This window comes from Tenrec ecaudatus, chromosome 10, assembly GCF_050624435.1.
Source record: "Tenrec ecaudatus isolate mTenEca1 chromosome 10, mTenEca1.hap1, whole genome shotgun sequence".
Classification (NCBI taxonomy): Eukaryota; Metazoa; Chordata; class Mammalia; order Afrosoricida; family Tenrecidae; genus Tenrec; species Tenrec ecaudatus.
The window spans coordinates 58515325-58541264 of NC_134539.1; the positions used below are offsets into that span (position 1 = coordinate 58515325).

The 25940-nt window shown below is 54.1% G+C and overlaps 1 protein-coding gene across 2 annotated transcripts; it reads right to left on the reverse strand.

Annotated features, from left to right (window-relative positions):
* TRAF1 (TNF receptor associated factor 1) lies at nt 1–25940 on the reverse strand. 2 transcript variants are annotated; one of them, XM_075560419.1, is made up of 8 exons: nt 25775–25940; nt 22321–23019; nt 20351–20429; nt 8643–8708; nt 7618–8028; nt 6010–6187; nt 4201–4349; nt 1–3074 (listed from the first exon to the last, which is right to left on the reverse strand). In XM_075560419.1, exons 2-8 carry the CDS (start codon nt 22458–22460, stop codon nt 2856–2858), a joined length of 1242 nt encoding a protein of 413 aa, XP_075416534.1. In that variant the 5' UTR covers nt 22461–23019; nt 25775–25940; the 3' UTR covers nt 1–2855. The 2 variants fall into 2 exon arrangements, with proteins under 2 accessions (XP_075416534.1, XP_075416535.1); XM_075560420.1 differs by lacking the exon at nt 25775–25940 and adding an exon at nt 23366–25131.

A 25940-nucleotide genomic window follows, 5' to 3' on the forward strand; every position in this document is an offset into this window, starting at 1 on the left:
CAGAGGGGCAGCAGCAGAACCAGAAGCCAGAGCATGGAACAGAATGATAGAGACTTTACAACCCACTGAAGAAGTTAAGCTGAGCGCTTTTGTGCAGGAGGCTGCCTCTGGGCACGTAACTGAGGAGGCTGGGCTTGCTAACTCACAGAGCTGAGCTCGATGCCTTTGGACTGAGGCTTACAGTGGAGTGGCATGCCCTTTGGGCAGTTATTAGTAGACCTGAAAGAACTTTGTAATTTGTCTTGATAAACCACCTCTGTCCTGAGGATTTCTCACTGGCATTACAACCTGTTAACTTCTTCAATAAACCCTTTAATCACAAATTTTGTCTGTGAATTCTATGTAGCCATTGCAATGGATATCAGAGTCTAGAGAGGTTGGCCCCTGCCCCACAGGCCCCACCAGTTTCCAAGACTGACTTCTCACCTGGGTTTCCACTGTACCTATACCTGTCCTTCACATTGAAAAGATTTAAAGCCAGAGCTTCCACAAAGCCCTTCCCATGGTCTATGGCTGGCGAGTCCCAGGAGCTTCTCACCTCGGCTGCAATGACGTCTCCCCCGGGAACTTTCTCAGGGCAGGGAGCAACTTTACTTCTCTGTTCCAGTAGTTAGCAAGCTGGTAGCACCAGCAGTCTCCTTATCACTTTGCTAAAAGAATGGTTGTGAGGTTTTGCCTCACACTGTTTGAAGAGTGTGTGTCTCCATTCATCAGAAATAAGCAACTAAAGGTCAGGTGTAATAGTCCCTAGGAGAAGCTGGCCCACAAACACCTTTCCCTCAGTAAGTCAGGTGAAGATGCAACTTGCCAGGCCCGAGTGGAGGTGGACTGCTCATCCTACAAGGGGGTACCCTTCCCCGCCCAAACCAGAATTGAGCTGGGCTGAGCAAACCTTTTGTAGTACATATTTTCCCCACTAGGCGAGCACTGAGCAATGTGCTCTGAGTTAGTGCACCCAGTGACTTCACCTGGGAAGGTTCTCTTTGGTCACAGTGAATTTTTTCAAAAAGGCAGTTTTGCTTTAACCTCATTTTTTTGTGATGGTTGACTTAAGAGAACGGTGTGTGGTTGTGAAATTTTGTTTCCTGCTTGGGAAAAATGTCGTAGACACTGTTGTGATGTTGAACACAGCTTACAAGGACAGCGCTATGGGAAAAACTCAAGCATGTGAGTGTTTTTCTCATTTCAAAAAAGGTGAAATGGTGATTGATGACAAACCTTGTTCTGGATGTCTCAACTTCCCCAATGGATGAAAATGTTGACTTGTAGTGCATTTTGAGTTTGTTCCACCAGGTCAGACTGTTAATCAAGCTTTCTATTTAGAGGTTCTGAAAAGATTGGCTAACAGTGGGTGATAAAAAGCCCGGATTTATGGCAGACAGGGACTGGTTTTGCCATCACAACAATGTATCTGCTCACACAGCCATCTCAGTGCACCAGTTTTTGGCAAAAAACAGCATGCCTCTCTTGTCCCCACGCACCTGACTCGCCGGACCTCACTCCATGTGACTTTTTTGTTTTGTTTCCAAGAATGAAGAGGGCCATAAAGGGCTGTGATTTGACTATGCAGAAGAGGGAAAGAGAAAAACAAGGGAGGTGCTGTCACCATCCAAACAGATGAGTTTGGAAAATGATTCCAAGAATTGAATTGCAGATTTGACAAATGTATTAAGTGTAATGGAGAGTACTTTGAAGGTGATAAGGTTGTTTGGTAAAAAAGTTTAAATGCATAGCTTTGAAAAAGTAAATAACTAAAATTCTGTTTTGTTTTTAATTCTGGCTTCTTTTGGGTACCCCCTTGTATGTCAGTACAGACTTGTATGTCAGTACAGACTTACTCCTGACATGCTTGCATCTCAGCCTAGCTCCATCACTGAAGACACTCGCAGCCCGCCCTTGCCCAGCCCACCTCAACCATGGATGTTTCAAGGCCAGCTCAGTTAGGACCAACCCCACAGCCATCCACTGTACATCAACTTCAAGAGAGTTCATCTTTCATTCTCTTTGGCTCTGTATTTCAAAACACCACCTCTGATCAGTGGCTCAGCAGCCTTGGTCAGTCAATGAGGAGAAGTGAACATCTTCATGAACCAGGTAATATGAGATGCTGGAACGCACCCAAGGCGGAACCCCCAAGCTGTCTGGCGCATGGAAGGCTTACGCCTTCCTTCTCCACCTGGCTATCCCTGGTGTCCCTGCATGAAGCGATGGGGACTTGGGCTGGCGGAGGCACAGGAAGCAGAGGTTGTGTGCTCCAACCTGTTTGGGCAGCTGATCTGCCAGGCCCAGGCTGCTAGGCCAGCCCAGCTCACTGCTGGGTGAAGGTCTTCCAGTTCTGCCCCCAATTTGATGTTGAAGCCTGCCAGGTAGCCACTGGGCTTTGCTTGTTGGTCTTGTGACGGGAAGCTCACTCTAGGCCTGGACAGAGGATTTCACAGGGCCATGCCTGCTTCTTCCCACCGAGAGGGGAAAAACAGTTCTCCTCTGGAGCTTCTTCACTCAGGCCTGACCCTCCTAGCCCACCATGCTCACCCCAGCGCTGGCCCGCATTCTCTCCCCACCTTGGCTGAAATCTAGCTCAGCTTTCCCAGGGTGTAGTCTGGTGTGGAGGGGAGCCATTCTGCTACTGCTCCCTCAGGTCTGTTGCCTTTGTGGGGGCAGTCCAAGGCGCTGCCCCCTGAGCTGGTGGCCAGCCACAGTCCATGTGCCAGTCTGCCCAGATCACGCTCGCCTCAGCCCCTCCTCGGAGCTTGGATTGCTGGCTGGGGTAGGACCCCTTGTTCGCCTGGCTGACCCCAGTCCCAGCTGCTGCTCTCCCGGAGCTGGGCGGGCTCTCTCAAGTCCCCTCTCTCCACCTAACCACCGGTCTCCACGATACACTTGAGGAACATGGTGTCGTCCTTCACGTAAGCGTGCTTAGATGACTGCAGCCTGTTGAGCGGGAAGAAGAGCGGGCAGCCACTGGCCACGTTGGTTTCACTCTGGGGCCGCTGGAAGGAGGCGGAGCTCAGGTCGGGCCGGAAAGCATCGATGGCATGCTCACGGTTGTTCTGATCAAGCAGCATGAAGGTGACCTGTGGGGCGGGTGGGAGGTCAGGCTTAGAGGCTCCAATGCGTATCCATCCCCTGTGTATCCTGGGCCCTTGGCCCAGATTGACTCCCTCGCCCTGGTGAGGCCTCAGAGAGACAGTAAACAGAAGCACCTCCTCCTCTGATTGGGACTCCAGGGTGGCCTGTGGTCAGGGATCAGTCTCTGGGGCAGGAGAGGGGTGGGATCCAGACAGTCTATTGCAATACCCCTTCTTGCTCAATTAAACTGGCACCCTCTGGGAGAAGGCAAACGGGAGACAGGCGGTCTCTTTGGACGCCTTCTACCCATGCCCTGAAGTTCACGGGGCTTCTGTTGTCAGGCCAGCCCATCCAGCTCAGCCCCTCAGATGCTGGTGAACTAAAAGTGATGCAACGTGCACATCTTCTTCCCTGGTTCATGTCACTGAGAAGCCAATCAGCAGACTGAGACCGCGGCTTCCATTCCACTAAAGGCATGGGGGTGAGGGGAGTGGGCGGTGGTTGGTGGTGGTGGCTCGAAAACTCCCCTGGTCCGGCTTCACCCTTCACTGGGCCAAGACCCAGCCATTGGTATTTAAATCATCTCCCAGCACATTTGAAAACCACCAGCCCGCTGACTCACACCCAGACCAACTTGGCAAGCCTTCCCTCCACCCCAGGGGACTCTGCGATTCTTGACCTCTGCCCCTTTGGCTGCTGCCAGGTCACCTGCAGGGAATGTCTTCTGAAAGTCCCACAGATTTCCACATTCCCCTAGCCTTCGGAATGTCACCTCTCCAGGCCCCCAAGGGACACTTAGTTCCAGGTCTTTAAGCTGGAACAGAACAGAGCGCCAACCAAACCTAACCCACTGCCCTGAGGCCATGCAGTCTCATAAACTCAAACCAAATTCACTGTCAACCCTGAGCAGTCTTAGGGGACAGGGTAGAACTGTCCCTGTGGATTCTGAGCCTGCCAATCTGTAAGGGAGCAGAAAGCCTCACGCTTGGGTCCAAACCACTGAGCTGGGTAGTGGCTCAGTGCCTAGCCCATAGTGACCCTATAAAGCCCCATAAAGAGGAATGGTGTCACGAGGACTGGGTCCCACATGTCCCACCCCTCCCATCCTTTCCCAGCGGGGGAAGCCCAGACCTTGTTCCTGAAAGGCCAGGACAGCAGAGCATCATACTCCCCCCTCATGATGACGATGAAGAGCGACAGGTGGGTCCTCTTTCCTGTGCCGTCCCCATTCAGGTAGAGCCGCAGGCACAGTTTGTAGCCGTACTTGGCAGTGTAGAAAGCTGCAATGTGGAAGCCAGAGTCAGCACCGAGGTGGCGGAGAGTGCAGGGGAGCCAACTGGGACCCAGTGGTCAGGCCTGCCCATGGTCAGTGGCTCCAAACCAAGGAAGCTGGAGGCAGAGATGGTGTGCTTCCCCGGCAGAGTCCCAGCAGGCTCTGGGATCAGCCGGCCAGGCGAGAATCAGCCGGCCCAACAGAATCTCTGAGGGGGTTTTGAAAAGTCCTGCCTCAAGATTCAGTAGAGCTGTGGGGGAGGGGGAGGGAGGCCGGGGAATTTGCATTCCTCAAAAATTCTCAAAGCAAAGGCTGAGCTGAGTGGCCATTAGTGGGCCTGCCCTTTGAGAACCACGAAGCAGCCGAGCCTGCGTTTTACACTTGGGCAATAGAGCCCAGGAGGGGAAAGGGCTGGACAAGGGCTGTGTGTTGCGGCAGAGGCAGGATTTGGGGCCAGACCTCCTATCTCCCAATGCTTTTGTCCTCAGCCACTTGGTTGGCACCTTCTAGGAGCTGGCGGAGAGTGGGGCAGCTCAGCTCGGGCCTTCTTCAGCACAGGTCCAAGGGCTGCAGTGTTGCCCGGGGATTACGCACAGGGGTCTAGGCCTGCCTTCTGTCTGTCCGTCCCAAGGGGGTAGGTTCTGGCAGCTAGTACCTTCCAGCCTCTCTGGGAAGGGAGGCTTTTGTTGCTGGGGAGAAGTGCTGCCCTTGCAGGAAGGGGCCAGGTAGGACAGGACCCTCAGCCTCTCAGTCAGGCCTGCAGACCATGGGGAGGCAGAATCCCAGCCCCCGAGGAGGAGCTGGGGCCATCAAAGGTGTGAGGCCTGGGCAGATGGGAGGGGTCAAGGCTACCTCCTCCTGCCCCACTGGCTCACACAGGCACGCTTGGGAGGGGGACAGGGAGAAAGCGGATGACCAAGTCTGTGCTCAAGAGACTGGGTCTCCTGGGGCTCGGTTCGTTGTCTGTACAATGACCCGCGGCAACAGGTGACTGGTGAGGATCTGCACACGGCAAGGCCAGCGGCTGCCCATCTGCACCTGGTACTGCCCGGTAGAAGAGCCCTGGTGGCGCTGCAGAGTGAGCACTAACAACTCATTGGTGAAGGGCGAGGCTGTCTGCCCTGTAAAGATTCATAGCTGCGGAAGGCCCTTTTAGGGTCACTGTGAGTCCAAATCGACTCGCTGGCAGGGGACACTGCCCTATATGGACGCATGAACATGGGTGTTCTGTGTCCAAGTGTATGCACTGCTATATAAACAGACAGAGTTAGCGGAAGCACTTTCGGAGGAAGTCCCTTATGGCAGACAAAGCCCAGGGCCAGAGCACAGCCAGGTTCTGGGCGGATGCCCCCCAGCCCTGTTCAGCCTGCTGGCGCTGGCTCCCTGGCTCTTGGGGGGCAGGGTTCCAGAGTGACCACAGCGGAAACCTCCTTTAGCCTTTGTTTCCATTTCCAGCAGGGAGGGGAGGAACTGGAAGACAGCAGACCCCATGGCTCAGAGCTCCCTCCCCCCACCCCCCAGGCCCAGCACAACTGCTATCTGTGGTAGGTGACCTGAAGGGACACTGGCCTAGCAGGGCTCAGGGCAGCCACGGCGGGAGGCGCGGTCTGTGTGCTTGCTTGCTGGGCCCAGGGAGGCCGGTCTCCATGCCTGGGGGGAGGTATTACCTGGGGAGAAGAGGCTGACGGTCCTGCCACAGGCTGACTCGTGGCACCGCCGGGTGACGTTGGTGATCTTCCACAGGAAGGTGCCGTCGAAGGAGGCTTCCTCCATGAGGTGCAGACTCTGTTCCAGTTTTCCCAGAGCCTGGTCCTTCTGGGCCAGTGTCTGCTGCAACTCCACCACCTGCAGGGACATTTGTTCAGCCAGGGCCACCAGCAGCTGGCTTAGCTTGGGGCTGGGTGGGCGGGGGACAGCAAGACAGGGGGACAGACCTGCCCAGATGTGCCTTCTTGCGACATCTTCCCATGTGCCTCCCTCCCTTCCGGGAAGTTGTCTCCTTCCTATGCCCCTGGCCAGCTCCTATGCATCCATCAGGAAGCTTCCTCTGGAACCTTCCACCCTGTCCTAGGTCAGCTGGCCTCTCATTCCGGGAACAGAGTCCATTCCCTGAGAGTGCCTTCTCTTGCAGATGGTCTCCACTGCCTACGGAGACCTGGGCTCAAACCCACTTCTCTGCCCATGCTTGCCATGACACTTGGCATGTAAGAAGAGAGTCAGGAAGCTTGCTGGCGGAATGAAGCCGGTCCCCACTCTCAGCGAGCCTACCTTCTAATGGGGCCTGAGTCTCACAGATACAGGTTTTACTTGCTCACTCAGACTAGGCACCCGACCCTTTTGGTGGGTGACCCATGGGGACAAACCTCCTGAGGCACAAGTTCCTTCTCAGGTGTGCCCAGGAGTGGAGGTGAGTGCCTTACAGATAATCTCATCCCCACTTTCATCGGTGGCGATGCCCCGAGCCTCTCTGTGAGGGACAGTGGCTTGCCCAGGGCAGCTCACTGGGCTGAGACCCAAATCCAGGCCTCTCGACATCACGAGGCAACGATGCTGCCGGAAAGCAGCACCACCATGGTGACTGCTATGGGAAGAAACAGAAAAGCTTGGGAGGCAAGAACGGAGGGAAAAATGGATGAGGTGGACCCTGGACCAGCTTGGAGCAGGCAGAATCCGTGAGAGACGAAGCCGGGGCCCACGGGACAGCATGAAGCAATGTACCCTGGCAGAATGGTGAAGGCTCTGGGGGCAGCCAGCCTGAGGTAGGAAAGCCCCAGGCAGGTCTGTTTGCTGCTCTGCGGGCCAGGGCCAGGAACATGCAGGGAAGAGCCCCGAGCAGGCTGTAACCTTGCATAAGGTATAGCTTTCTCACAGTGCAGTGAGCAGTGGAAGGCGCTGCCTGGGGAGAAGTTCATGCAGGACTGGATATGGGGGTTTGACCCTGGCTATGAGTCTGACTCAGGAGCCCTGGTGGCATCATGGTTGGGCTGTTAACCACAAGGATGGAAGTTCAAAACCACCAGCTGCTCCGTGGGGGAAAGATATCACTTCCTCCGATTATAGTTTCAGAAACTCACGGGGGCAGCTCTTCCCTGTCCCACAGGGTGGCTCTGAGTCAGTCTGCCTTAGTACTCTGCCCAGGAGAGAACAGCTTTGAGGGGAGCAAATGCTCCCACCTGGGAGGACCTGAGAGGGTGGGCTGGTCCAGGGCTCTGGAGATAAACAGGCAGGGGGTGATGGGGGTGGTGTCCCAGGACAGGAATCTGCCCGTCACTCACCCTCTGCTCTAAGCTCAGGATGTGCTCGCAGTCCAGCTGGCTCTGGTGGATGGAGGCAGCCAGTGCCAGCTGGGAGGCCTCCACTTCCTTGTTGAGTACGGCAACGATGTTCTCGAAAACACGCAGCTTCTCCTTCAGCTCAGCAAGGAGCTTCTCCTTCATCAAGTCCTGCAGGGGCAGCTCCTCTCGGCTCTCGGAGCAGGGCGCCCGGTAGCAATCCACCTCCAGGTCTCCGGCCGCCTCCACCGCTGCTTGCAGCTGCAGGCCAGACAGGTCCCGCTCCAGGGCCGTGGGGCCGGACCCCTGGCCAGAGCCCAGCTGCGCCTGCCACTGTTTCACGAAGCCCAGCAGCAGGTTTAGGTGGAAGGCCTGGGAGGTGGCCTCGTGCTCCTGCAGAGACTTTGGGCTCCCCTGCAGAGAGGGCGGGGCGGCCGGTGAGGATGGAGGAGACAAGGAAAGAGCAGGGAGCCGTAGGAAGAGCTGCCCAAGGCAGCAGAGAGGAGGCTGGGTGTCAGTGGGAGGAGCGCAGGTGGGTGGAGGGCCCCGGCAGCAGATGCACCCCAGAAACCACAGGCAATCCAGCCCCCAGGGCGGAGACCCTGCCCAAACCGAGTACACGATGGTCTGAGAGAGCCACGGGCCATCTTGGAGCCCTCGTGGCAGAAACGGCTCAGCACTTGGTTGCACACCTGAAAGTTATCAGTGTGGACTCACCTGGGTAGGTCTGTGGGAGACATACCAGGGATCTGCATCCACCAAGGTGACAGGTAAGAAAACCCTGCGGGGTAGTTCTACTCTATCACAAGGGGTGAGGGGCTAGGAGTCAGAGTCTATTCTGTGGCTCCTCATAATAGCAACAACTTCCAATGCTTGGGTGAGACGTTCAGATGAACTTCCCTGTGCACCAAGGTGACTTCACAGTGGGATTTGACTTGACATCGTGAGAAAATCCTGGGGGCTGGAGTGGCGGCCCAAGGGATCTGCAACCCTAGTGGACAGACTCCTTTTCACCCTCAGATACTTACCTTGAAGGAGCAGCCAACGTCTGTGAAGGGGCAGCCAACTCCAGCCTCAGACCCGTTGGGGTGGTCCTGGAAGCAAGAGCCAAGATGTCACTGGATGCTACTGGGGTACCTGTGGCCGACACTGGAGCTCTCTCAGGGAGCCAGGAGCCGCCCGGGTCGGCGCTGGGCTGAGCTTCCACACCCTCCTCTGGGTCCTGAGCACGTGGCGGCTTTCTCTGCCCCAGGGAGCCTTGCAGTGACATGGAATTCAATGAGGAGGCTGTGCGTCCTCTGGGGAGCAGCATGGCCTGGCTGTCAGGAGACCTGGCCCATCATCCCAGTTCAGTTTGCTCGCTCCTCTGAGCCTCACAATCATCTTTGGCTAGAAAGCACTACTCCCATGTGCCAGGAGATGGCTGGGGAAGTAACCACCTGGCAAATGATCAACATTCTGGTCTGTCAGTTCCAAAGTTGACTAGGCATGATCATAGTTATTTTTCAGTTAAGTTGTGTGGCCTTGGCAAGCCATTCCTCACAGACTGAGGAGGTTCTTCATCGGTAGGCAGGGACCATCTCCTGGGGAAGGGTCCAGTACAGTGCCTGCGAAAACACCCTGTGACTGCCCATCATCGACTCCTACCAAAGAAATGTTCGTAAAGTTCTGCTCCAAGATGTCTGGGTAGAGCAAGGGTCTGAGCCCTGAGGAGATTTAGGGTCAGAAAGTCCAGAGGCAACAGTTCACATCTACCTCATCTGCTATGTCGTTAGATGTCCTTGAGTCAGTTCCAGTTCCGAATGACCCTGTGGACAACAGAACGACCGGGCCCCTGTCCTGCAGCATCCTCGCCACTGTGGTTGTGCTGCTGCCCATTGTTGCAGCCACTCTGTCCATCCATCTTGCCCAGAGCCTGCCTCTTTCTCACGCCCCTTGCACTTGAGCAAGCGTGAAGCTCTTCAACAGGGACCCCTCTCCTGAGACCACGTCCAAAGGTGTGAGATGACATGTCGCCTTCACTTCTAAGGCTCATTCTGGCTGTATGTCTTCCAAGACAGACTTCTTCTTCTGGCAGTCCACAATACTCCAAAGTTCTTCATCAACATCATCATGCCAATGCATCCGCTCTTCTTTGGGCTTCCTGATTTGCCGTCCAACTTTCACATGCATGTGAGGGGACTGAAAAAACCATGCCTTGTGTCAGGGGCACCTTACAGGGTCCTTCAAGTGGCAATCTTGCTCTTCAACACTTTAGAGAGGTTTTCTGCAGCAGATCTGCTCAGCACCATATGTTGTCTCCTTCCGTGACTCAGCTCCCAGTGAGCAGTGACTGTGGACCCAAGCAAAAGGAGAGCCTTCCCAACGTTGATCTTGTCTCCATTCATCATGTTGGGTACTGGTCCAGTTGTGAGGATTTGGGTTTTGTTTACATTGAGTTGTAATCCATACCGAAGGCTGCATTTCTTAGTCTTCATCAAGTGCTTCACATCCTCCTTCCTTTCAGCAAGCAAGGTTGTATCCTTTGCCTGTCACAGGTTGCGTAATAAGCATTTCTCCAATCCTGATGCTGAATTCTTCTTCACAGGGGGCAGCTTCTCTGATTATTTCGTTGGCATACAATTGAAGACGGATGCTGACAGGATACAGCCCTGACCAATTTTAAAGCCATCCCGAATTCCTTTGTTCTGTTTGAATGACTACCTCTTGATTCATTCACAGGTTCTGCGGAGCTCAATAAAATGTTCTGGTATTCCCATTCATTTCCATGCTATCTATAGTTTGTTCGAATCCATCCACAATGCCAAACGCAGTTGCTTAGTATATAAAACACAAGCAAACACAAACTATTCTCTGCTTCCAGCCAGCCAAGATCCATCTGATAACAGCAATGACAGCCCTCATGCTCTTCCGAAGCCAGCAAGAATTTCTGGTAACTTCCTGTTGATCAACTGCTGCAATAGTTTTTTAATCATCTAAAGCAAAATTTTACTTTCACGTGTATTAATGACATTGTTTGATACTTTGCACGTTCTGTTGGGTTCCTTTCTTCACAATGGGCAGACATGGACCTCTTCTAGCTGGTTGGCCAAGTAGCTGTCTTCACATTTCTTGGCAGAGCTAAGTGCTTTCAAACATTTCAGTTGGTCCTCCGTCAGGTCCTGGAGCCCGGTTTTTGGCTAATGCCTCCCACGAAGCTTAGACTTCCTCCTGCAGCACCACTGGTTCTCCATCATCTTGTTATCTCTTGACATGGTCAAATGCCCATCGTATTCCTTGCATCTTTTGATGCTTCATACATGGTTCCGTGTTCTGATCTGAGAATTCTTCAACACTGAACTCAAGGCTTGGCATTTGTCTTCGGTTTTCTCAGCTTGAGATAGGCTGAATGTTCTCTTCCTTTTTGGCCTTCTACGTCCAGGTCTTACCACATTTCATTATGAAGCTTTACTGTGGCCTCAAGCGGCCATTGGAATATTCTATTCAGCTCTTTACTTCATTGTTTCTTCCATTTGCTTTAGCAACTCGACACTTAAGAGCAAGTTTCAGAGTCTCTTCTCTTGCTACGTCTTCTGTTTCTAGTGTTCAGTGTAACAAATCTGTTCTTCGGATGATCTCAAAATTCAGGTAGGACCTGTTGGTCCTACCTCTTTGTTTCCAACTTTCACCTTCCAATTGCCAATAATTAATTATCAATGCAACTTTAGTACACGTTTGAACAATTTCCGACTGAAGAAGTTAGTAGAATTCTTCAGTTTCTTCATCACTAGCTTTAGTGGTTGCTACACAGATTTGAGGAATCGTTTTGCTAACTAGACTTCCTTGATGGGTGATAGCTATCCCTATCACAGGCAGCATTTTGCTTCAAGATAGATCTTGAAGTGTCCCTTTTGACAAGGAATTCGATTCTAGTCCTCTTGAGTTTGTCATTCCCAGCATAGTGAACCATATGATTGTCCAATTCAAAGTGGTTCAAGCCAGTCCATTTCTGCACACTAACGCCTAGTACATAGACACACCTGTATGCATTCCATTTCTGACCATTTCCAGTTCCCCTAGCGGCATCCTTACAGTCCACATTCCAATTAGCAATGGCTGCAGCTGGTTTTGGTTTTTTTGGGTCACCTTGAGTCCTAGAGTCACCTGCTCCATCTCCCTCACTATTATAGCTGAGGAACCCAGGGCCTCTCAAAGTCAGGGCTGGTGCGCAGACCAGAGCTGGAGCCTTCTGCCCCACCCCCCGTCCACCACAGGTCAGTTCACTGTTGGAGCCTTAGTGTTCATTCAGCTAGTGACCTGAGGATCTGGGGGTTCGGTGAGAGTCAAAGCCATGGTCCTAGTGCCAAGGGAAGTGTCCAGGACAGAGTAGACATTCAGGACACTGTCTGAGTGAGTGGATGGATGTCTTCTACTCTCTGAGACTTACAGGGCAGGGCCTCTTCTGCTCATCATTGCCATCTGCATCCCTCCTTGGCTATCCCCTGACCTGGCGTGTGCCTGTCCTGGGCCTTCCAGTTGATGCGTAGCCAAGGGCAGTGACACGATGCACTCAGCTTTCAAGTGCAACTTGGAAATACTATTTATAAGTCTGACGGGTTTCAAAATGTTTCCATGGTTATAATTCCTCTGAGAGCCCCCAACAAACTTGTGGGATAGGCAGGGTAGAGTTTTGTTTGTCTGTTCTCATTTTACCGATGAAGAAAGTGAAACTCAAAATGGGGAAGATATTTGCCCAAGGAGGCCCCAGCTGGGAAGCAGCCCAGGCACGGGCGCTACCCACACCGCCTTCCCATCTCCAGGCAAGGATACGCCCACAGGAGAAATATGGAAACATGGAAAAGGTCTTGATCCCAGAATATATACAGAAGTCTTGTAAGGCAACAAGATGTACAAACTAATTAAGACATGGGCAAAAGATGTGAACAAATACTTCACAAGAGGTGCTATGTGAATGACAAATCTCATGTTTGTGAAAAGATGCTCAACATCAGGGAGATGCAAATTAAACCCACAATGAGTGACCACTATGAGCTCCTCAGAATGGCCCCAACTTACAAGAGACTGACAGTGTCAGGTGCTGGTGAGGATGTGAAACTAGTGGAACTCTCACTCATTGCTGGGAGGAGCGCAAGTTAGTATAGCCACTTTGGAGAAAATCTATGCGCGTAAAATGTAAACAAACGGTTAGCGTTTAACACATAAACTTTACTCAGGTATTTACCCAAGCAAAATGAATACGTGTCCACACAAAGGTGTACGTGAAGCTGTGCAGCTATGACGAATAAGAATGGCCCCGCACTGTCTACAACTGGGAGACAACCCATAAAGCAACACAGATGTCTACAACTGGCGATGGAATGAGTAAACTGTCATTTATCCACGCTATGGAATACTTCCAATCAGCCGCATGGAGCAAATAACTTCTCTACGCAATCACATGAATGAATCTTGGGACCAATGTGGGCAGCCAAGCCCACACAGCGACATGTTGCTTGCTTGTTTTCTTATGCGTGCTAGAAAGAGCTCAACTAAGGTCACCGAAGGCAGGCCAGTGGCTGCCTGGCACTGAGTTTGGCGAGAGCACTGGTACCCCACAGGCACACCAGGATCCCTTTTTGGTACGTCTGCTAGTTGAACTTACAGCTGGTGGCCAGACGAGTGCACAGTCACCAGCATCCACCCAATTGCACACTTCGAACGCATACATTTTGTTATTTGTAAAGGGTATCGAGCTTAGAAGAGTTTTTCGAGTTTACAAAAGAAGACAACTGCAGGGGGTGATGCGGAGGATGAGAGGCCAGGAATCGAACACGATGCTGCTGGGGCTGCACACAGACAAACCTCACCAGTGGTTATTCTTTCAAAGTGGAATCAGCCGAGATCCGTGGGCTCAGGGAGCACCGTTGGTTTGGGACACAGAGCACAGCCCAGCAAAGCACCTCCCCACGAACCGCCCCCAGGCTGTAGGAACAAGCTGTTCCCAACAGAGAACAGAAACCAGATGTTTTATTAGGGAGGGCAAGCAGAGGGCGGCCTGGCCAGGGAGACTAGGGCCTGGCAGCTTCAGGGGTCTGTGGGGACTCGGCCTCCCAGCAGGTAGTGTCCTGCAAGTGGGAACCATTTGGGGCGGGCACGCAGTGTCTGATGCCCATGTGGCCCTGAATCCTGCTAGGCCGCACTAAGTCCTGCAAGTCCACGATTTGCATCCCCTGCTGCTCCAAGGATCCAACATTAATGCGAAGTGAGCATCGGAACGGGGGAAAGGCACATGTGATTAGGGCGGTTCTTAGACGGCAGGCAGCAGGTGAGCCTTCCCGGGTGCCGAGAGCAGCAAGCCTGCTGTGGGGTGTCTGTGTGCTGTGTGGTCGAGGCACCGCCCTTATCAGGAGGCCCGTTTGGAAAGAGCCCATTCTCAAAGGCCAGTCTCAGGGTCTGAAGCTGGGCAACTCTAAGTTCCACATTAGCCTTTCACTCCTTCCATTGCTGCAGGGAGCCAGCCTGTCGGGGGTTCAAAGCCTGTTTCTGTGTGACCTTGGGAGACTTCTTCACTCCTCCGTGTTCAAGTTTCTACAATCTGACCTCCTCTTCAGCATGTGTGACTGTCCTCAGATGGGTTGGTGCTTACGGAGGTGCGGAGAAAGTGGCAGGCCCCAGCCAGGCACAGAACCAAGGCACAGGAGTCGACCGACCTGCACACCCGGAGACTTCTCGGACACAGAGGACGAGTGTTCCCTGAGAGTGGTGATTTTATTTTCTCTGCTGCCTTTCCCCTCAGAGGAAATTCCACTGGGAATTTTATTTTTAGCCGTTCTCAAGCAGCGAGGCACTCACACAGGCACCGCTTGTGGGACCAGATGTACAGCCGGTGTGACCTACGACATGGGCTGGGCTCCCGCTCCCGGGCCCCAGCCCTGGCTGCTGGTGAAGCACCTGGTAGTCGAGGAGAAGTCTTCGTGGTGGGGAGGAGGGATACTGGACGTGAACTCCAAGCCCATGTGCCCTCCCTCACCTTTGCCCCAAGCTCTGACACCCACAAGTTACTGACTACCCGAGCTTCGGTGTCTCCCCAAGAGGAGGGAGGCTGGACCTCACAGCCCCGACCTCCACATCTGCAAAGGGAGGATGACAGTAGGGCCTCTCATGGAGTGAAGTGTCTTGTGAAGACTAAATGAGATGACACTCTTAAGTGCTGGGATTAGTTTCCTGTTGCTGCTGTAACAAACGGCCACCGGTGCAATGGCTCCATACAGCAAGGGTCCCAGTGGGAGGACTCTGGTTGGGAACCCCTGGGCTTTGGAGAATGTGAGTAAGAAGAGGGTGGCAGGCTTATGTGTGGAGCAGGGGAGCCACGGGGAGGGGAGGGGGGAATCTGCAGGGTGGGGAGAGGCCAACAGCCGTCTGGATGCCTTGGGGCCTTTTCTGTTGGCACCTCAGCTGGTGCTGGGGGCCGGGGTACTATGCCGGGGGTGGCGTGGGGGGTGGTGGATTGTTAGCCTGTCTCTCCTCTGTAGGGAGGCCAGGTTTTTCTTGGACAAGCTCTGCTCAACCCAACTGACATGGCCTCCAGGACATCTGCCTGAGCCTCCGAGTTGAAAGTCGTCTCGCCTATCCTGCTTTTCCATAGCACTGAATCAGGAGCAGCACAGGTTGGCGGTGTGATTCAAACATGCATGAAACACTGTGGGGCTGAAGGCAGATGGGTACATGAGCAAATGTGGGGAAGAAAGCAGGTGGTGCCCGGCTATCAAAAGATATAGCGTCTGGGGTCTTAAAGGCTTGAAGGTAAACAAGTGGCCATCTAGCTCAGAAGCAACAAAGCCCACATGGAAGAAGCACACCAGCCTGTGTGACTACGAGGTGTGGAAGGGATCAAGTATCAGGCATTATCAGAATAAAAGATATCATTGAGAATGAGGCAGGTAGTGTGGAGTGGAGACCCAAAGCCCATTTGCAGGCCACTGGACATCCCCTTAAAGAAGGGTCTCGGGGAGGAGAAGAGCCAATAAGAAGCAATGATGAAACATACAACTTTCCTCTAGTTCCTAAATGTTTCCTCCCCACCCACTATCATGATCCCAATCCTACGTTACAAATCCAGCTAGACCAGAGGACGTTCACTGGTACAGATAGGAACTGGAAACACAAGGAATCCAGGGCAGATGTGGTGTGAGTGGTGATGTAGGGAGGGTGGCAGGAGGATGGGGTAGAAAGGGGGAACCAATTACAAGGATCTACATGTGACCTCCTACCTGAGGGACGAACAACAGAAAAGTGGTGAAGGAAGACGTCAGACAGGGAAAGATATGACAAAATAATAATTTATAAATTATCAAGGGTTCATGAAGGAGGAGGGAGCGGGGAGGGAGGGGAAAAATGAGGAGCTGATGCCAGGGGCTTAGGTGGAGAGCAAATGTTTTGAGAATGATGAGGGCAATGAATGTACAAATGTGCTTTATACAATTGATCTATGTATGGATTGTGATAAGAGTTGTACGAGCTCCTAATAAAACGATATATAAAAAAGAAACACTGTGGGGGCCCGTCCTATTGGAGGCTGCAAAAAGAAGATGCCACCAGCCTAGGAAGCAGGAGCTGGAGACTGGCTTTGTCTCTTATTTATGGTGTGACTTTGGCCAAGTGTGCTGCCCATCCACAAACCAGGGGACTGGCCTCCACCCAGTACACAGGAGGCCCCAGGCGGCAAAGGGGGCAGCACCTGACCCCCCAGCTCCAGCAGTGTGAGAGCACAGGGTCCCCACCCAAGGGCACAGTTCAAATGCGTACACACTCCGGAAGGCTCCAAAAGGGCTGCGTGGGGCAGGAGCTGATTTGTCCTCTGTGGCCTTGAGGGATAGACTTCTGCTTAGTACATTTAGGAGGCAAACATTGCACACTGCAGGGGCATGGCAGTGGCCGTCCCCTGTTGCTGGACGGAAATGAGGACACTTGGCACAGATGGAAAATGGACTTGATGGCTTGAAGCCTGCTTTTCTGACTCAAGAATCGGTTGTGGCATGATTTTCAGCCACTGGGCATCATAGGCCAGCTTGGCTTTTGATCTTTTAAAATGGGACCCAGGGGAAAGTGAGAGAAAACCAGCCCACTTGGGGGGTCGCAGGCAGATGGAATTGAGGGTTTAATTATCAGCTGCCAGGCCGTCCCCTCCTTCAATGTCACTTCATAGGAAGGTGACTCCAGGTGAGAGCCATGTTTCTAACTAGGTCACCATTAATCCCCTTCCTATCTGCTTCTGACATCAGCTAATCGCCCTGGCTCTGGGCCTTCTTAGGGGGTATTACTCTAATGGAGTTGGGGGTGAGGGCAGCTGATAAGCAGATGGCACAGGAAGTGTGGGCAAGGTGGGCACAGCACAGCTGCCTCCAGACCTGCCGTCTGCCGCCTCCACTTCCCACAGTGCCCACATCCAGATAGACTTAGCGATGACCACACATGCCAAGTGTTGATTTATAACCAGCTGCTTTTCTCTGGTCAAGTGCCCTGAAGTTCCCACCAGGGTCAGGAGCCCAAGGTGGCCCTGGTATTTCCACAATGTGACTTCCTGCAGGTGATCACACCACTGGTTCACACAACCTTTCACCAAGAGATGACTGACACTTCTCAGAGACCATGCCCCTCTCCCACTCCACTGCCGGATCCCACACCCAAAGCTAGCCTGGGCGCCCTCTAAAGCTGAGCCCTCACGGCAGGGCTGAGTGGAAGTGCCCCACTGGGCGTCCAGGCCATAAGTCTCCCAGGCAGTTTTCAGCCTCGGAAACCCGATCGGACTGTGATGCGTGGAAGTGACCTGAAGGGCAGTGTGTTGGGACAGCCTGGAACTGATCTGTGGGGTCTCTGCGGCTGTAACTCTTTGCTGTTGTGGACAGCCGCAGTGTTCCCCCACTGGGTGGCTGAACTGCCATTGTCCCCAAGGCGCCTTTTGATAGCCTGATAAGCCCCAAATCCCACTGCCATTGAACCGATTCCCAAAGACACTGACCATAGAGTTCCAAGACTGTAGTATTTATACTTAACCCACGTCGCCACCAGGACTTCTTTTGTAGAGGCCCGCGACTCCAGGATGAGTCACTTCACGTGGGTGGTTGAAAGCGGAAAGTGGTCTCGAGAGCCCCGTGGAGGGGAGAAGTGTGTGGACGGGGTGCGGGGGGAGATGACGGCTGGGGAGAGAGAACTGGGGCGGCATCCAGGGCAAGGCTCTCTGCTGCCCTTTAATCGGGGCCTTTCTACTTTTATCTGATTTCATTTCAACGAAGCTGAAAATACTAAAACCACTAGATTAAGGGTTTTCAAATATGTATTATCTCCAAGATTTGTACGGTGAAAGCCTATTATGTTTGCTAAGAGGAACAAATAAACGAGATAACACGAGCCCGCCCTCCAGCCTCGGGAGGTCAGAAGTCTTAAGCGAGCACGTGCCAGTCCTGCACGTGGCAGGTGGAGCATGGGGTGCCGTGGCGTGGAGAGAAGCCTGCTCTCCACACAGCACCTTTACCAAGACTCCCCCAGGGGGGCTCAGGGCCTGTTCCATCAACTCTGCAGTGGAGCGTGAGGTTCCAGACAATGCCTTTGAGCCTTACTAGGATCCCACGGAGGGCCCCATGGTGGTGCAGTGGTTAAAGCACTAGGCTGCAAACCAAAAGAGTTACAGACTTGGAAACCTGGGGGAGGAGGTGGGGGCAGTTCTACTTTCCCAACTCACTGCCATTGAGCTGATTTTGACCCCATTTTCATGCTCCTCTCCCAATTTTACTGTCCCAAGACCAAATCTTTCCTGGAGGTGACAGCCTGGTCTTTTCCTCTGTGGAGAGGCAGGCAGGTTTGAAGTGCAGACCTTTGGGTAGCAGCCTAGCCCCCAGTGCCACCTGGGCTCTGGCCAGGTCCCAGAGGGTGGCCATGAGTAGAAATGCATGTGAGAGTGGTGGGCTTGGTTTGGGGGGTTCTCATGCCCTGCAGGGGCTGCTGAAAGGGGGTGGGAAATCCTCAGGCAGCCCTGGGTGGGGCAGGAAATCCCCCCAAAGTGCCTGACAGCATGGGAGGAGGAGGCTGGACTCTTGTCCACCTCTGGCTCCTCAAGGTGGGGCGGGGGAGTCACTTTGCTGCTCCCTGACCACAAGCCGGACTCCGCAGGAGAGCCCATGCACAGCCCAAGAAATGTCTCATTTGACAGATGGTATGACGGAGGCCCAGCGAAGGCACAGGACCAGTCCTGGCCCACACAACAGACCCTTTGGAAGTGGCATGGACACCTGGCTCCTGAGCCCTGGACCAGAATTACTAGCAAAAAGGGTGCTTTGTGCAAGATGAACTCACCGTACAGAGGGGCCAGTGCAGTGTGGTAAGCACTGGCCACAGGGCACTTCAGCATGGAGACTCCCCACTGGGTCTTAGGGTCCCACAAGCCAAACAAAGGGGAGCAGTGGTTCTCACAGTGAGGTTCATGGATCAATGCACATTTGTTTGTTTGAATAGAGAGGGGAGCATGAAAATGGCTGTCATTTTCTCTGACCAAGTAGAGGCTTCCCCACTCTCGTCATCCACCCTCCCCATCATTTAATTTACACAAAGTCATTTACAGGAGCGCAGGATCTCAGGGTGGAGAATTTACTGCTAGGAAAACTCACCCGCTGCTGCCTTCTTTTTGAATCATTTTCCCAAGAACTGTTGGGACCAGAGCAGTTCTGGCCAGCATCTGGGGCCCGCTGGATGGGAGATGACCCGTGAGGGACCTTCCTGCTTAGAAGGACTAAGGTTCTAAATTGTGGCCGCTGAGCCTGTCTCTTTGCTTTCTCACATTTCCAAAGTTAGCTCCTCTTGTTTCTAGAAGCACAGCTTGGCCGAGCCCAGGAAGAGGATCCTGGCCTACGGCACTTCCCTGTGGGAGGCAGGCCGGAAGAGTATCACGAGGGACTAAGCACAGTTTTTGTAAAAGACCGGAAAGGACATTATTAGGGTTTTGTGGGCCAGAAACTCTCTCTGTCATCACTCAGCTCTGTCATGGCCGGTGCAAGCGGCCATCTCTCTTTGAGTCCATTCATGAGCGAAGAGTGTGACCTTGGGCCAAAAAACATGACAGCAAACGGCTATATTTTATTTTTAGATAGATCTTTCATGTTTTAATGTAAAACTTATCTATTCTTTGTTCTTACAAAAATTTGAATGATTTTGTCACAATTTAAGCTGTCAAACAACATCTACTTCCATAATAAAGATAATGAATTGAATCTTTCTTTGTTTTTAAAATATTATTATTATAAGACAGCAGCAAGAGCAAAAGCCAAACTCACTGGCTCAGAGTCAATGCTGACTCCTAGTGACTCCTAGTGACCCTACAGGGTGGACCTGCCCCGTGACCTTTTACCGGAGTTGAAAAACCCGTCTTTCTCCCAAGGAGCCAATGGCCGACCTTGTACTTAGCAGCCCAACGTGTAACCAGATGCCACCAAGACAGCAGGAAAGTGACTTATTGTGCATGTCCCACTGAACCACAGCTGAGAACAGAACTCGTTGCACTGGAGAAGGATAAGCTGATTTTTTTTTCAACCATTCAAAATCTGGCTGTCATCTGGAGACCCTGGTCTAGATGGCTGTCCTCACCCTGGGTCTGTCGCAGACCAGCCCCGTGGCCTCAGGCTCACCGCTCACCTCTGGGGACCTCGGACACAACAGAGACTAAACACGAGGAGGGAGGTCCAAGACCTTTTCCTAGTGCATCACGTACCTTCTGAGGTGGGTTTCCTGGGCATACGGTTTGGAGGTCGTCCCCTCTGCACTGGGGGCATATCTCATCCTCGCTGTTCCTGGGGAAACATGAGCAGAATTCCTTGGGTGAGGCACTCGGTTCCCTGCCACCACTCCCAAAGGCCAGTCCCTTGCCAGCATGGTGGCAGATACCCGGAGGGGTGCAGGTCCACACCCTGCACCCACCGCTCTGAATCTGACCCTCGGATCCATAGGTTTGATGTGAACTCATGTGGTGGCCAAGCCCGAGCTGAGCCGAGTGGAGGCCGTGCCAGCCCTTCCGTACCCCAGCCTTGTTTCACTGCAGAGCGCGTTGCATGCTGGGTAACAGCATGCTGCCCATGCCCGGGAGCCCCGCTGGTTTGGGCTGCCAACCCAAAGGTTGGTGGTTTCAACCTGCCAGCTGTTGCTCTTGAGAAAGATGAGGCAGCCACCTGCCATCCAGGTGGAGTCCCAGAGCGCCATGGGCAGTCAGTCCTCGTCTGTCCCACAGGGCTGCAGGGACAGCGGACTGACTCGTGGGCCAGCGGGTTTCTCATCTCCTATTTGGTTTAGTCTCTTAATTTTAGTCATCAGAGGCACACATGGTTTGTTAGTGGCCGAAGGGCCCTCAGCGACCAGGTCACCTGAAGGCTGTTAGCCAGGAGAGCAGGGGTCAGAGGCTAACTCAGGTTAACTCGGACATGGGTGTCAAAGACGCACCCCAGGGGTGTCTGATGCCAGGGGTGACTTGCTGTCATGTGCTGTTGAGTTGGTTCACGGGGACAGAGGAAAGCCTCCCCAGTTGGCTTCTGGGAGCAGGCTTTCTGGGAGCATATCGCCGGCTCTTTGTTCCCCTAGAGCTGCTGGTGGGCCTAAACCACCATCCTTGAGGTCAGCAGGCCAGAGTGCACCCACTGGCCTAGCCTAGTTTATGGGCAGGTGGATTGAATAAGAGTGAATCAGCTGAGCTGAAGCAGGCCCAGGCCCCTTCACCACCCTACTAGTTCCCACCTCCTCCTCTGCTAGTGTTGGGAGGAGCCTTATAGCCATCTCCTTGATGATACAACCAGATAAGGCTTTGATTCAGCTGTCTCCTCCCCCTCCCCCTGGCCTTTCCCAGCCACAGCCTCCCCCTCCCTCTCCCACAGGTCCCCCCACCCTGTGACCTTCTCACAGGTCTGACTCAGTTCTATGGTGCCGTAAAACCCCAAACAAAGGTCACACAGAGGTACGTGGGTATGTGGCAGCCTCCGAGGGATTTGCCAGGAGAGTGACCGGGTGTACTGACCTAGTGCATTAGGGCTCGGTGGAAACTACTGGTGCCCACCTCACCAGGTGACCCCGAGCAAAGAGATGGCACACAGCAGGTGCTTCCTAGTTAAGGGGAGCTATGGCTGATAGTGTGGACATGGCAGCTCTCTAATTAACCACGGATGGACATACATACAAATACTTTCCACCCCTTTCAAAGGGGTCTCCTCGGCAAACGGTATAAAAGTGGTGCACAGTCATTGTCGTGCAAAGAGACATAGTTGTACACATTTGCCATTTACCAAGAAGGGATACGTTCTTGAATAAATGCCAGTTTTAGATGTTATTGATTGGATTTTCTAACATAACATTTCTATAAGGTAAAAATATCACTTTATGGGCATTTTAAAGTCAAGCAAGCTAAACTGAGAGACATCAGCAGACCACGAAGCCCCAACATTGCCCAGCGGGGATTAAAGGCCCTGTCCCCCTACCAGACAGACAGCTTTCCCCCGTGACAGCTAACAACTTTCTGTGGTTACTTTGGCTTCCAAGAGGCAGAGACACAGCGCCAAGGCAGTGAGGACAAGGTGTGGGTAGGGAGGCCCACAGAGGTGAAGGCACCTGCCCAGCACCCACAGTGCTCCTCACCCTCTGCGCATCTCTTCCCTGATGCCTCTCAGGACCCACCCTTGGCTCCCCATCTTGCCTCCTCACCTCATGTTCTTTGAGAGACAGGCGGTGCAGCGGAGGGCCCTGGGCTCTGCTGGGTCCTGGTAGCCGGTCGGGGGCAGTCCAAAGGGAAACTCATTCTCATCAGGGGCTGGGCGGGGGCTGCTGGAGGAGCCAGAGGCCATCCTGGGATCCCTGTCAGGCCAGAGCCCAGACCAGTAGAAGTTGTGATGAAAGAAGAGGTGGGTTCAAGCCTGGGCCACCCTCTCGGACCAGCAGGGAGACGCTGGTGACTTTATCTTTTTCTGTCTGGCTGGTGTGGGTCAACGTCACAGCTGAGTCACCTCAGGGATGGAGCAGGAATTACCCTTCATGGTGAAGAAATCCCCTGAACGGTGACTAGAGGCTTCAAGGGTGTCCACCCATTCTTTAGACAGAGAGAGAACCAGAGAGCAAGTCAGAGAGAAAAGAGAACTATGTCACGGATTGTCAGGAACCTCAGTTAGAGTTCCCCTGTCTGAGAACCGCAGGCTGCTGCCGGCTTCCTCCAAGGATCTGGGGGCCACTCAGCAGAGAGAGCCACAGCTGGCTGGCCACTGGGCTGTGGTCCCTGGAGTCCCCAGGCAGGCTAGACTTCTTTGGTGGGAGGGTTCACCTTCCTGGGGGAAGTGCCCAAGGCTGGTCCAGCCAAGCTGGGTGACCTCAGGTAAGTCATTTCTTTAGACCAGCTCTCCGGTACCCCATCTGTACAAAGGAAGAAGGAAAATGTAATGCAACAGGTGGGCTCCAAGTGCCCTCTGGGCGCTGAGATTCTGGCGGGCGGTCTGTGACTAAGGCAACCGGAGGCAGCAGGAAGACCTCTGATGACCCCGCCCACCCAGGGCATTTTAATAGACAGTGACGACACTGGGCCCTTTGGTCCTCCCCTCCTTTGACGTCCCCAGCTGATTTTCTGGGCCCAAAGTCTCGGAACCACAGACTCCTCTGGATCCGCCCATGAAGGTCCCCAATCAGGAAGTCCTAGTAGCCACACGCCCGGGTCAGGCACCACCACTTCTCTGCCCCAAGAGGAACAAAGAACTAAACGTACAAGGTCGCAGGGAGTCAGGCTCAGTTCCAAAGCAGGCAGATCCATGACAGCACGCAGAGGCAAGCAGGGGAACTACGCATGCTAGGGTTCCTGGTGTGTGCGCTGTGTGTCGGCCAGTGTTTTGCCTCCTGATTCTCAGCACAACCTTCCTCTGCAGTCAGAAGCCAGACCCCAGCCACTGTGTCTGACTCAAAGCTTAAGGCCTTGAGACGAGAGCAAGGCCACTTGGTGGAAGCTGCAGAGGTGGGACAGGCATCTGACCTCTGTTTTCTCAACTGTCATTTGGAACAGAAGGTCCCCACACACCTTCCTGCCCTGCTGTGCTAGAAGGGGGTTCGTGTTTTGTGAATTCTCATTGCAGTTTCAAATCACAGGACAGGCAGATAGAGCTGAGTGGGGATCCTAGGCCCGACACTTACTAGCTATGTTGCTGTTTGCTCTGAGGGCCATGCAGTTGGTTCTGACCCATAGGGACCTTAGGGACACCTGAACGAAACAGTGCCCAGTCCTGCGCCATCCTCACACTCGTTCCCATGGTGTCAATCCATTTCCTTGAGGGCCTTCCTCCTTTCATTTACTTATTTATTTACTAGCTTTCCAAGCTGGGCAAGAGTCCTTAGCATCTCAGAACCTCAGCATCTACCCCTGCAAAACGGGGCTAAGAGTGCCTAGCCTGCTACACCTGAATGTTGTGATGACTGAGACCTTGGGTGAGGACCTGGCACAGTGCCTGGGCCAATCGAAGCGCTCCAACGGGTCTGACCTTGCCCTCAGATGATAGCTACTCTCCTAGCATTCAAACACCAGGGGCGACTCATAGGGACCCTATAGGACAGGGTAGAACTGCCCCTGTGAATTTCCGACACTGTAACTCATCAGGCCTGTCTTTCTCCCTCTGGGTGGTTTCAAACAGCTAACCTTTTGCTTAGCAGCCCAACGAGCAACCACTACGCCAACAGGGCTCCTGGGGAGTGGATTACGTTAAAGCATTTCTACAATGTCCTGGGGACCATCAGCCTGTAGTCTCACAGGTTGGCAGGACAAGTTGGATCCTGTCCCCTGGCCCTGGAAACCTTCACCTGCTCACCTGCCCTGGGCTGCCAGAGAAGGCAAGGCACCTGACAGCACTGTGTCCGTCAGGATGGCCACTCTCCCCTGGGCCAGCAAAGGACCTGACACCTACTTCAGAACCCAAACGCACTGCTACTCTGCAGCTCCTCTACAGGGCAGAGGGGGGACTTCTCCGTAGGTTTCCGGAGGCCTTGTAAGTCCTCTCCGGAGCAGACATGTTCTCCTTTCTCCGGAGTCTAAACCAAGGACGCTTTCAGCGAGCACTGGGATCCCTATGCTTGCTTCAGAGAAAATACGAACGGCCAGAATGATGCTCCTTTAACTGTACATCCCAGCTCTGATCCAAGCTCCGTGCTCCTTCCTTCCCTGGGTGCAGGATGGACGAGGTACCCAGGCCTTTCTCAGTTCGGAGCCGTCTCTCCAGTCTGCCCCCGAGCATCCTCCTTCACCCAGCTGGGGACAGCCCAAGATCTCGCAGCTCCTGCCAAGGCCTGTGCTCCGGTACACATCGTACTACGGGATGTCTTTTACACGTTTCCATCCAAACTCCGCTCCACCTCCCTTTCCTGACCTGCAGAGCCAGGAAAACGGCTAGAAATGCTGGGCTGGGCTAGAGCTCCACGTGCTCACTCCAATCTCCACGGTTATCTCCCGGCCGCTGTCAAATGCCCCGAACCTGTCGCTTTCTCCGCTCTGGCCAGCACCTGACTGGACCCCTCCGTAGCCCCCCACCCTCCGACTTCTCTGGCTGCTCTCTCCCCGGGCTCCTCTTTCTTCCACCCCTAACCAGCATCTGCCCCATTCAGTAATCTCACACCCCTTCCCTCACCCCCACGGAGGGCTCCCTCACCCTACACCCCAATATCCCCAGACTTCCACTCGGCTCTTTCAGGGTCCACACCTCCTTTTCGCCTGGGAAGTCTCCGTGGGCCGCCCCCACCTAACAGGGCTGGACGTTGGGGTTTGAGATTCACCTCGTCCTTCAGGCCCCCTGCTGCCCAGCCCCGTGACAGCGCCTCCCACCCCCACCCCCGTCACTGTCTGTGTCCCCCACCGCTGTACGTGCACCCCCTGAGGACCAGGGCCCTGTCTCTTCGCCACCTCCAGCTCCCCAGATGCCAGCGCAGCACGGGGCTCTGCGCACGCCAGTGACCCTCCCACGGGTGGACGCTCCCCGGGGGCCCGGGCCTGGGAAGGGGGAGCTGCTCGAGCGCGGGAACTGGGGTGTCCGGAGCCGGAGCGCGGGGCGCGGGGCTGGGGGGCGCCGGAGGTCGAGGAGCCTCCCCGCCGGCCCCCGGCGGGTGGAGTAGGGTGGGGCGGGGGCGCCGTGCAACCAACCTCGCCGTCGCCGCCGCCGCCGCCGCGCCGCACCGCCCTGCGGCCCGCCCGGGAGCTTCCGGTGCGGCGGGCGGGGCGGCGGCGGCGGAAGCGCGGGGGGACCCGCCCGGCAGATCCGGGCTGCAGGGCCGGCGCCGGGCACGCCGGTCGAAACGGAGGCCAGCAG